At 37.6% G+C, this 13,107-nt stretch overlaps 1 protein-coding gene across 1 annotated transcript in view; it reads left to right on the top strand.

Moving 5' to 3' along the window:
• Positions 1 to 13,107, top strand: part of SPATA5 (spermatogenesis associated 5) — a 343,990-nt gene that overhangs the window by 92,394 nt on the left and 238,489 nt on the right. The window contains exon 12 of the mRNA XM_052654754.1: positions 13,047 to 13,100. Within this exon, the coding sequence (XP_052510714.1) occupies positions 13,047 to 13,100 (54 nt within the window). The remainder of the gene's footprint in view (positions 1 to 13,046; positions 13,101 to 13,107) is intronic.

The following is a 13,107-nucleotide window of genomic DNA, read 5'->3' as shown; positions in this document are numbered from 1 at the left end:
AAATTTGGCTTTGGAGTACAAAACAAGGCAAGCCAGATGCTAATAGAGTTTTGCCAAGAGAGTGCACTGGTCATAGCAAACACGCTCTTTCAACAACACAATAGAAGACTCCACACATGGACATCACCAGATGGTGAATACTGAAATCAGATTGAATATATTCTTTGCAGCCAAAAATAAAGAAACTCTATACAGTCAGCAAAAACAAGACTGGGAACTGACTGTGACTCAGGTCATGAGCTCCTTATTGCCAAATTCAGACTGAAATTGAAGGAAGTAGGGAAAACCCCTAGACCATTCAGGTATGACCTAAATCAAATCTCTTAAGGATTATAGAGTAGAAGTGACAAATAGATTCAAAGGATTAGATCTGATAGACAAAGTGCCTGAAGAACTATGGACAGAGGTTCATGACAGTGTATAAGAGGCAGTGATCAAGACCATCCCCAAGAAAAGAAATGCAAAAAGGCAAAATGGTTGTCTGAGGAGACCTTACAAATAGCTGAGAAAAGAAAAGAAGCAAAAGGCAAAGGAGAAAAGGAAAGATATACCCATTTGAATGCAGAGTTCCAAAGAATAGCAAGGAGAGATAAGAAAGCCTTCCTCAGTGATCAGTGTGAAGATATAGAGGAAAACAATGGAATGGGAAAGACTATAGATCTCTTCAAGAAAATAAGAGATACCAAGGGAACATTTCATGCAAAGATGGGCACAGTAAAGGAAAAATGGTATGGTTATAACAGAAGCAGCAGATTTTAAGAAAAGATGGCAAGAATACACAGAAGAACTATTCAAAAAAGATCTTGACCTAGATAACCACAATGGTGATAATCACTCTGTTTGAGCCAGACATCCTGGAATGTGAAGTCAAATGGGCCTTAGGAAGCATCACTACGAACAAAGCTAGTGCAGGTGATGGAATTCCAGTTGGGCTATTTCAAATCCTAAAAGATGATGTTGTGAATGTGTTGCACTCAATATGCCAGCAGATTTGGTAAACTCAGCAGTGGCCACAGGGCTGGAAAATGTCAGTTTTCATTCCAATCCCAAAGAAAGGCAGTGCCAAAGAATGTTCAGACTAAGCCATGCCAGCAGCTATTTATTGAAAGTTAAACTTTGCCCTTGCAACTTGATCTCTTCCAACAAAAACCTTTGAATTTGAATTGTTAGTATTGTGTCTAGTCTTAGGACATTTCCTTATTTATTTATTTATTTTTAGAACTTGAAAATCAGAAAACATATGGTTTTTAGAAAGTGTAGTATTAGTAGTCTGGAAAGTCAAATACTCTATTTTCTGTCATTGAGTTTGTCTAGGAATTTTGGTATTTCACTTAACTTCTTTTGCTTTGTTTTCCTCAGGCTTTACGTGAGATAGCTTAGAGTAAATGATTCTCCTGAAGCTCTTTCACTAATAAAATTCTGTGAGTAGCTCACATAATGTTTGTATTGTAATCTGTTGCTTATCTTTTTTGCCTATTGGTGGCTAACCATTTGGGGCATTTTTTCTAATTGTCAGCATAACAATTAAGAGGCTTCAATATCTGTTCTGTCATCTACTAAGTTGTGTGACTGTGCAAATTACTTAATCTTTTTTTCACTTCAATATTTTTTTCTCTAAAATTATGATAAGTGTATTCACCTCAAAGGTGTGTTGTAAGCAGTTAGGGGGATAATGCATATTAAGCATTTTGCAGTATTTCATAAAATTTGCTGACACTAGTTGCTGTTTTCTTCTGTTTTTAATAATTGGATGTATATTTGACCTCAAATAGAACAAAAAGCATAGCAGCACAGCTTATGATCCCTTAATAAGGTTTTCTGTTAGTGTTAAAATGTATCTATCTTTAAAACTGAATTTAATCTTTTACAGTTTGTTGTACCAGAAAATAAGAAATTTTTGGCAGTTGAACTTCAAATTCAAAATTACCTTCCTTAGTGATGATGACTTCATAAAGAATTTTGGATTCAGCCAGCAACATAGTAAAAAGATCATATATCATGACCAAATGGCTTTCTCCTAGGGCTGCAAGGATTTTTCAGTATTTGCAAATCAATCCGTGTGATATACCATATTAACAAATTGAAAGATAAAAACCATATAATTATCTCAATAGATGCAGAGAAAGCCTTTGACAAAATTCAACACCCATTTATGATAAAAACTGTCCAGAAAGCAGGCATAGAAGGAACATAATTCAACATAAAAGCCATATATGGCAAAACCATAGCAAATGTTATCCTCAATGGCAAAAAATTGAAAGTATTTCCTCTAAATCAGGAACAAAACAAGGGTACCCTCTCTCACCACTACTATTCAACATAGTTTTGGAAGTCATAGCTGCAGCAATCAGAGAAGAAAAAGCAGTAAAAGGAATCCAGATTGGAAAAGAAGTAAAGCTCTCACTGTTTGCAGATGACATGATCCTCTACATAGAAAACCCTAAAAGTGAAAGTGAAAGTGAAGTTGCTCAGTTGTGTCCGACTCTTTGCGACCCCATGGACGAGAGCCTACAGGCTCCGCAGTCCGTGGGATTTTCCAGGCAAGAATACTGGAGTGGGCTACCATTTCCTTCTCCAGGGGATCTTCCCAACCCAGGGATTGAACCCAGGTCTCCTGCTTTGCAGACAGACACTTTACCGTCTGAGCCACTAGGGAAGCCCAGAAAACCCTAAAGAAGCCACCAAAAAGTTACTAGAGCTAATCAATAAATATAGTAAAGTTGCAGGATATAGAATTAATACAAAGAATTCCTTTGCATTCCTATACACTAACAATGAGAAAACAGAAAGAGAAAGTAAGGAAACAACCCTATTCACCATTGCAACAAAAAGAATAAAATGCTTAGGAATCAGTTTACCTAAAGAACGAAAAGACCTGTATATAGAAAACTATAATAAAGACCTGTATATAGAAAACACTGATGAAAGAAATCAAAGATGACACAAATAGATGGAGAAATATACTATGTTCATGGATTGGAAGAATCTATATAGTGAAAATGAGTATATTACCCAGAGCAATCTATAGATTCAACTCAATGCCTATGAAGCTACCAACGGTATGTTTCACAGAACTAGAGCAAATAATTTCACAATTTTTATGAAGACACAAGAAACCTTGAATAGCCAAAGCAATCTTGAGAAAGAAGTATGAAACTCGAGGAATCAACCTGCTTGACCTCAGACTATACTACAAAGCTACAGTCATCAAGACAGTCTGGTACTGGCACAAAGACAGAAATATAGATCAGTGGAACAAAATAGAAAGCCCAGAGATAAATCCATGCACCTATGGGCACCTTATCTTTGACGAAGTAGGCAAAGATATACAATGGAGAAAAGACAATCTCTAACAAGTGGTGCTGGGAAAACTGGTCAACCATCTGTAAAAGAATGAAACTAGAACACTTTCTAACACCATACACAAAAATAAACTCAAAATGGATTAAAGATCTAAATGTAAGACCAGCAACTGTAAAGCTCTTAGAGGAAAACATAAGTAGAACACTCTCTGGCATAAATCACAGTAAGATCCTCTATGACCTACCTCCCAGAGTAATGGAAATGAAAACTAAAGGGACCTAATTAAAAGCTTTTGCACGATGACGGAAATTATGAGCAAGGTGAAAAGACAGTCTTCAGAATGGGAGAAGATAATAGCAAACGAAGTAACTGACAAAAAATTAATCTCAAAAATATACAAGCAGCTCGTTCAGCTCAATACCAGAAAAATAAACAACCCAATCAAAAAATGGGCCAAAGAACTAAACCTGACATTTCTCCAAAGAAGACATAAAGAAGATGACTAACAAACACATGAAAATATGTTCATCATCACTCATTATCAGAGAAATGCAAATCAAAACCACAATGAGGTACCATCTCACACTGGTCAGAATGACTGCCATCAAAATATGTACAAACAATAAATGCTGGAGTCGGTATAGAGAAAAGGGAACCTTCTTACACTGTTGGTGGGAATGCAAACTAGTACAGCCACAATGGAGAACAGTGTGGAGATTTCTTAAAAATAGTGAAATAGAACTGCCATATGACCCAGCAGTCCCACTGCTGGGCGTATACACTGAGGAAGCCAGAAATGAAAGAGACACATGTACCCCGATATTCATTGCAGCACTATTTACAATAGCTAGGACATGGAGGCAACCTAGATGTCCATTGGCAGAAGAATGGATAAGGATGTTGTTGTACATATACACAATGGATTATTCCTTAGCTATGAAAAATAATGCATTTGAGTCAGTTCTAATGAGGTGAATGATACTGGAGCCTATTATACAGAGTGAAGTCAGAAAAAGAAACACCAATACAGTATATTAACACATAGGTATGGAATTCAGAAACATGGTAACAACGACCCTGTATACAAGACAGCAAAAGAGACACAGATGTAAAGAACAGACTTTTGGAATACGTGGGAGAGGGCGAGAGTGGGACAATTGGAGAGAATAGCACTGAAACATATATGTTACATATGTGAAATAGATGACCAGTGCAAGTTTGATGCATGAAGCAGGGCACTCAAAGCTGGTGCTCTGGGACAACCCAGAGGGATGGGGTAAGGAGAGAGGTGGGACGGGGTTCAGGATGGGGAGATACATGTATATCTGTGGCTGATTCATGTTGATGTATGGCAAAAACCACCACAATATTGTAAATTAATTAGCCTTCAATTAAAATAAATAAATTAATTTTTTTAAGTCATACAAAAAATAGAATTTTGGATTCAGGTAACATCAGTTCAGCTAGTGGCATTGCACTTTTAGGTCAGGCATCCAGATATAATTCCTCAGCATGTACTGTACAAAATCACATGTTTTCTAGAGGCCTTACAGAACTTTTCATTACTACTGTGACCTGTTAGTAATACATGAATTATTCTAACCCAGATTTTCTTCTCAGTGCTAACTTCCTAGGTTTGATTTTGGTTTTGTTTTTTTTTTTTCCTTTTGCTTTTGGAGGAAAAAAGTACTCTTTCTTACCACAGAGTTTTCTGTAGCCTACTTCTAGGTAGTAATGGAATGACCCTTCACTGGTTAAGGCTATAAGCTGTATTTTCACATTTTCAACAAAGTATTTATTGTCTGTTTGCTTGTACATCAGATTTTTAAAACAAGTGAATCTTTCTGTTATCAGTAGCAGCATATTGTATTCTCATATCATGAAATGATCATAGTCTTGTTCCAGCACTGATATTCAAGTCATCTTTTTAGAGTCAGCTCTGTGGAGATCAGTAATCATTTCTCCAAGTTATCTAACTACTTTCCTTTAGTTAAAGCCAGATAATTAAAAGGTGGTATATATGCATTAAGTATATTGCTTACTTTAAAAAATGGCTTCACTGGATTACTATTTTATGTTACGCTGTTGACTTTTATGGAGAGTTGCTGTAAGAACAATAACAGTAATACAGAGTTTGTGTGATAATGATTAAAAATAATAGTGACACCTGCAGTTTTCTTTCTTATTTTCACTAGGTCAGTTCAGTTTAGTCACTCAGTCATACCCGACTCTTTGTGATCCCATGGACTGCAGCATTCCAGGCTTCCCTGTCCATCACCAACTTCTGGAGCCTGTTCAAACTCATGTCCATAGAGTCGGTGATGCCATCCAACCATCTCATCCTCTGTCATCTCCTTCTGGTCCTGCCTTCAAATCTTTCTCAGCCATGAGGGTCTTTTCTAATGAGTCAGCCCTTCGCATCAAGTGGCCAAAGTATTGGAGCTACAACCTTAGCCTCAGTCCTTCCAATGAATATTCAGGATTGATTGCCTTCAGGATTGACTGTGTTTGATCTCCTTGCAGTCCAAGGGACTCTTCAAGAGTCTTCAACACCACAGTTCAAAAGCATCAGTTCTTTAGCACTCAGCCTTCTTTATGGTCCAACTCTCATATCCATACATGACTATTGGTAAAACCATAGCTTTGACTAGATGGAACTTTGTCGGCAAAGTAATGTCTCTGCTTTTTAATATGCTGTCTAGGTTTGTCACTGGAGAAGGCAATGGCAACTCACTCCAGTGTTCTTGCCTGGAGAATCCCAGGGATGGTGGAGCCTGGTGGGCTGCTGTCTGTGGGGTCGCACAGAGTCGGACACGACTGAAGCGACTTAGCAGCAGCAGCAGCAGGTTTGTCACAGCTTTTCTTCCAAGGAGCAGGCATCTTTTATTCATGGTTACAGTCACCATCTGCAGTGATTCTGGAGCCCGAGAAAAGAAAGTCTGTCACTGTTTCCATTGTTTCCCTGTCTATTTGCCCTGAAGTATTAGGACCTAATGCCATGATCTTAGTTTTCTGAATGTTGAGTTTTAAGCCAGCTTTTTGACTCTCCTCTTTCATCTTTATCAAGAGGCTCTTTAGTTCCTATTTGCTAAAGTGGTGGTGTCACAAGGGTGGTGTCATCTGCATATCTCAAGTTATTGATACTTCTCCTAGCCTGTGCTTCATCCAGCCTGGCATTTCGCATGATGTACTCTGCATGTATGTTAAATAAGCAGGGTTTTGATATGCAGCCTTGATGTATTTCTTTCCTAAGTTTTAAATAATGTTGTTCATGTCCAATTCTAACTGTTGCTTCTTGACCTGCATACATATTTCTCAGGGGGAAGGTCAGGTGGTCTGGTGTTCCCATCTCTTTAAGAATTTTCCACAGTTTGTTGTGATCCACACAGTCAAAGGCTTTAGTGTAGTCAATGAAGCAGAAGTAGTTTTTTTGAAATTCTGTAGCTTTTTCTATGATCCAACGGATGTTGGCAATTTCACACTTGCCTAATCATTCACCCTAAATTAAATGAAATTGGCATAAAGTTTTCTTATCCCTTCCTCACTCTCCCCTGCTCCAAACCCTCCCCAACAAAAATCCAAACTTGTCTTATTGGATGGGCTCTGTTTTTTTTGTTGTTCTTTACTTTCTTAATGTAGTCCCTTTTCAGTTAAAGTGTAATTTATATGATATATTATGAATGTATAGACCTTGTTTTGTCCTGCAGTGCAAGAGTGTAAACATGGTCATACCAGCTGTAACTGTGGAAAATGACCTTAATGATCAACAGGGAAAATTACAACTGTTTCATGACTTTTGAGAATTGGGCAAAACATTAGGATCTCTCTACTCTTGGAGAAAATACCTCCAAGTTTATGTCACTGATAGTTGTGAGATGGATTTCATTAATTTAAGTTTTATATTTCTGTTATGTAGTCTCAGTTTTGTGTTTCTGTTATATAGTCTAACCTGTATCTAAAAACAAGCTTGTTAAATTCGATTGGTATTCAGTTATTATTTCTTTATCCTTTAAAAAGTGAGAGCATTGTGTTTCAGTATTATTAATGTGTCATTGTTTGTCTTTATTCAAGTTAAAGTTATTTTGAACTACTTCATGCTAAGTTGCTTCAGTTGTGTCCGACTCATTGCTAAGCCATGGACTGTAGCCCACCAGGCTCCTCTGTCCATGGCATTTTCCAGGCAAGAATACTTGAGTGGGTCACCATGCCCTTCTTCAGGGGATCTTCCTGACCCAGGGATTGAACCCATTTTTCTCAGTATGGTGTGTATCATTTCAAATTTTCCTTTGTGCATTTACATACATATGTGTACCATAGAAAGCACACAGTATTATTTAGTATGAGCGTATGTGTGTGTGCTTAGTTGTGTCCAACTTTTTTGTGATTCTGTGGACTATAGCCTGCCAAGCTCCTCTGTCCGTCAGATTCTCCAGGCAAGAATGCTGGAGTGGGTTGCCATGCCCTACTCCAGGGGATCTTCCCGACCCAGGGATAAAACATGCGTCTCTTATGTCTCCTGCATTGGCAGGCAGGTTCTTTACCGCTAGTCCCATCTGGGAAGTAGAAATTAAGATAATTAAATCGTTGGTGATGAGGTCTCTGTAGTACTTTTGAATTAGCTTAAAAAACGTTCTTTTGTGTAAACATGATTGCTTGGAGATTGTTTAAGTACAGTGTGCTTAGTGATACACTAAATATAAATAACATTCAGTCACCAAAAGCACTGTCCCAAGCAAGTTTTCCTAATAACTTTGTTTCCAGATAGTTTATGCATTGCTTGGTTGTTGGTAGATTTCAGTCAGATGTAGAAGTACTTTTAAATATTAAATAATACTTTGTAATATATCACAATTATGCTTTTCATGGATATCTGCCCCTTAATTAGCCTAATATAGATTTTTATAGTAGGCATAATCTATTACTCTGAAATAATTTGAAAAGATTATTTTTAAAGATAAGAGGAAGCTAGACAAAGAAGTAGCTGAAAGTTTTCTTTGTTGGGGGAGGAGAACATTATAATTAGCCTTGTTAATGTTATATAAAATTTATTTATGCTACATTTTCTATTACTCAAAAAAATCAGGCAGAAAGATAAAATGCCCTTTCATTTCTTAAGGATTTCTGTATTGATGCTATCAGATAACCCACTGACTGGTAGTATCTTTGGAGAAGCTGATTTTGTCCAGCTGAACTTTGAGTTATTCTTCCTATCCTTTTCTAATTCTTATCCTTGACTATTTTGCCCTGATCCCCACATGTTCTAAACTGTGTACTTGTTACCACGTTATCCTGTTGCAGTATTTTTGAAGCACCCATTGTGGAGGTCTTATAAAAAATACTAAAAATTTGTCTTCCTTTCATTAGACATGTTTATGGTTTGAAAGACTGTCAGTGCCTGTAATTTTGTTCATTTGTCTGATCTGTTTTTATTTCCTCCCTTTCCCCACCGAGTTTTGGATTAGTTTATTTTGGTATTTTAGTTTATCTCCCCTGTTTTCTTGATAGCTCAACCGCTTGGTTTTACCTTTTAAAAGATATTTGTTCTAGAATTTAGAGTATACATATTTAATTTGCAATCTACCTACAAATAATACTATACCACTTTATGTATAAGATTCTTAAAGCAGTTTGCATACCTTTGGATGGGAAATTTAGAAGCCAAGCTCTATTACCTTATGGCGAGCCTCTGCTCTGTGGACAGTTCTCCATACCTCTCTTGGTCTCTGACATCTCATGCTAGGTGGCTACCACCACTCAGCCCTGCACTGATGTTCCTCCGTGGGCCCCACCTCCACCCCCACCAATTCTTCCACCTAGGACTCGCAGACTCTGTCTACACTGTCTGCTCTCTGCCCTTTGTGGCATTGCTCTTTTTGCCTGGTTATTCCCAACATGTTGCCCCAAAACCTGTTTTCTGATGATGAACTCCATTGTTTCCAGATATTTTATGTCTGCATTCTGGCCGTTTCCTTTATGGTAGCTTTTAGTTTTCTATTCTAGTTTATTAACACCTTCTTTCTGATCTCATTGCTATTCAAAATTATTCCTTGATTCCTTTACCGGGAAGAAATCTTTGTTTTCTTTTTGTTTCTCTTCATAGCATTCTCTATCTAATTGTGATATTTTCTTCTCACTATAGATTTAATTTATAAGAATATAATTATTATTATATTTTAAGAATAAGATTATGTTAGTAATCTTTTAAACCATAAACTCACTGTAGGCACTTAATAAATAGTCCTTGAATGAAAAAACGAATGATTCAGTGCAACTGGGCTTCCCTGGTGGCTCAGAGGTTAAAGCGTCTGCCTGCAGTGCGGGAGACCTGGGTTCGATCCCTCGGTAGGGAAGATCCCCTGGAGAAGGAAATGGCAACCCACTCCAGTATTCTTGCCTGGAGAATCCCATGGACCAAGGAGCCTGGTGAGCTACAGTCCATGGGGTTGCAAAGAGTCGGACACAGCTGAGCGACTTCACTTTCACTTTCAGTGCAACTGTATTTCAACAAGGAAATAAGGTGCTAAACATTTGTTTCTGATCTTTCCTGCCTTTGATTTTGTGTGGATCTTTATTTTACTTACAGATGGAAAGTCATCCTAGTAGCTTTGCATTTCTTTGTCATTTACATGACTCAGTATACTTAAAGTGCTTAGAAGAGTTCATGGCACATAAGAAATGTTCAATAAATGTTAGCACTTATGTTTATGACTAAGAGTTTTTAACTTTAATCATTTTGGGTGATATTTTTTAATGAGATACATTTCTGAGAGTTGTTACACTGAATATATTGGGCATCCTTCTTTCCTTTATGAATTAAATCATTGTGAACATTAGCAATATATAATTTAAATTTGAGTTAGTATTGTATATTTCTTTTTCACTTTACCATCTTGCTACTCCTAACAAATTAAGCTGATTTTACCTTTTTAAATAGTTTATGTAGTTCTCTCCTCATTTCCATTCCACTGTTTTACCTTAAACCTGTGCCTCATCATTTCTTGCTAATGTCTTAGGAATTTCATAACTGCTGTCTCTATTTATGGTCTCATATGTTTCTTCAAACCATCCTTTATATTGTGGCTAGAGTCATCTTTCCATGATACCCCTATTGTCAGTTAACTCCCCTCAGATTCTTCCCATTGCTTGCAGGATAAAATTTATACTTGTTTTTGACATGGCCCTGCCTCCCACTTTAAGTAGCCTTAACTTTTGCTACATTCTTTCTGCCCCCTAAGCTCCACCTGTTCTAAACTCTTAGATCAGTTCAAACTCAAGTTTATTAGTCTTGTGTATAACTGAAAAGCCAATGAACTCTTGAGTTAACACCCTAAGAGTTATTCTGCAGTTTAAGTGCATATAATAATATCTAATATAGCTCACCACAAACCTTTTGGATTTATTTCTGGGTCTTGATGGCAACCCAGTCCAATATTCTTGCCTAGAGAATCCTGTGAACAGAGGAGTCTGGCAGGCTACAGTCCATGGGGGTCTCACAGAGTAGGACATACCTGAAGTGACTTAGCACACTTGATGTATTTCATATTTTTGAGGGTAATAAGTCAACTATAGACTCACCTGAAATATTACTTTCTCTGGTAGCATTCTTGACTCTTAAGTGGTTCCTTTTATGTGTTTTCAGTGGCAGCTAATCATGCTTCAGTACTAGTACTTGCCATGCCATACCAGTAATTTTCTTTGTAATATGGTGTCTTAACTGAAGCTAAGTATTACCCATACCAGTTTGTAGCATTAGTTGACATTCTGCTAGGGAATGTCCATGTGCTTCAGTCAGTCTGATTTTTATGTGAGTTGTGTCAATTGTTTAGGAAATATTCAAGTCAGTGTCTAGTTACATCACCTAAATTATCAAGACCCATAGTTTGCATGGGATAGAACATAAATCTTATTCAAAATAAGATGTGTGTGTGTGCACGTGTGTGTGTGTGCAACTGCACAAGCATGTATAGAGAGAAAAGCACACATACTGTATCTGGAGTTGTGTCAGGATGGGTATCAGTAGAAGCCAAATGCTGGAAAGAACAAAGAAAGAAAGTTTGCATAGCCAAGAAAGACATCTGGCATTTGTTGGACAAACTTTATACCAAATCTGAAGGGAATAGTTGTGGTTCTCAGGACAGTATTATTATTCTTATTTAATACCATGGCTTCTTGTGATATTATGACTCTGTAGCATGAGAAAGTAGATGTGATGAAAAAGAAAGCCTATCATTTCATATTATATATTAATATAATATTTTAGGTACTTAAGAAAGAAAAGTCTTACTGTTCAGAAATGTTGAATGTTGAAAAAAGTGCATCTCTGAATCAGAGATAAGCAGGATAATCACTGGAAATCCATCCACTTTTCTGAAGATTGTTCTGTTGATGGCCAGTTAGTAAAAGTTGGTAGAATTTTATTACTGGAAGACCACACCTTTCATTCTTGTTATCCCTTCTAAAACAGCTGAACACAGAAGAGAAAGGAGATTTATCATCAACCAGATGAAATGCCTAGTAGCAGATATCTGAAGGGAGATATAGACAGAGGCTGAGTGAATAGACACTTTGGAGGATAACAAGAGTCATTGTCATTGTCCCAGTGTGATACTCTGAGTGACGCTTAGCAGTGTTGGTGGTCCTAAGATTTTGACTATAGAAAGTATCTGCTTTGACTGGAAGAGTGGCTGCGAAGAGCTCATTTGGTCCTGCAGATCCATAGAGTCAGTGTCTACATGGCCAAGTCAAATGAGACCAAGGAGCTGGAGAGCAGCATTTATATTGGAAACACTCAGATAATGTCATTGATTACATGATTCCCATTCCTTTTTTTGAGAATTATCATAGAGTCATAAAAAGAATAGCCCTGAGATCTTGCTTCTTGTCAGATAGCCATGCTGATCTAGTACTAGGCTGTTCTGTCTTCAGTGTCTAGCACCATGTTTGATACATAGTAAAAGTATGGATGGATGTGTGGGTGGATGATGAATAAGATGTTTAACTATCATGTTTCATCACAGATACTGTTCAAAAGCAGAGACATGACTTTGCTGACTAAGGTCCGTCTAGTCAAGGCTATGGTTTTTCCAGTAGTCATGTATGGATGTGAGAGTTGGACTGTGAAGAAAGCTGAGCACTGAAGAATTGATGCTTTTGAACTGTGGTGTTGGAGAAGACTCTTGAGGGTCCCTTCTTGGACTGCAAGGAGATCCAACCAGTCCATTCTGAAGGAGATCAGCCCTGGGATTTCTTTGGAAGGAATGATGCTAAAGCTGAAACTCCAGTACTTTGGCCACCTCATGCGAAGTGTTGACTCATTGGAAAAGACTTTGATACTGGGAGGGATTGGGGGCAGGAGAAGAAGGGGACAACAGAGGATGAGATGGCTGAATGGCATCACTGACTGGATGGACGTGAATCTGAGTGAACTCCAGGAGTTGGTGATGGACAGGGAGGCCTGGTGTGCTGCGATTCATGGGGTTGCAAAGAGTCGGACACGACTGAGCAACTGAACTGAACTGAACTGTATACTGATGTGCAATTTTTAGAATACAAAACGGTTTTAATTTTTGAAGCATAAATAACTCCCAGTAAAAACAAGCATGCAAGAGGAACTAATTTAACGAAAAGCAGATTTTTGGGTTTTTTTCCTCTTTTTCTTTTATGTGTGTATTTTCTCTTTTATTAGACATAATCATGTGACTGGGTTTATAAAGATGCTGAACAGTTGTTTTCTTTTCATGCAGGGGCCTGAGTTAATGAACAAGTATGTTGGTGAATCTGAAAGAGCAGTTAGAGAGGTAAGAT

This window comes from Budorcas taxicolor, chromosome 17 (assembly GCF_023091745.1).
Source record: "Budorcas taxicolor isolate Tak-1 chromosome 17, Takin1.1, whole genome shotgun sequence".
Taxonomy (NCBI): domain Eukaryota; kingdom Metazoa; phylum Chordata; class Mammalia; order Artiodactyla; family Bovidae; genus Budorcas; species Budorcas taxicolor.
This window is presented reverse-complemented; position numbering and strand designations above follow the sequence as displayed.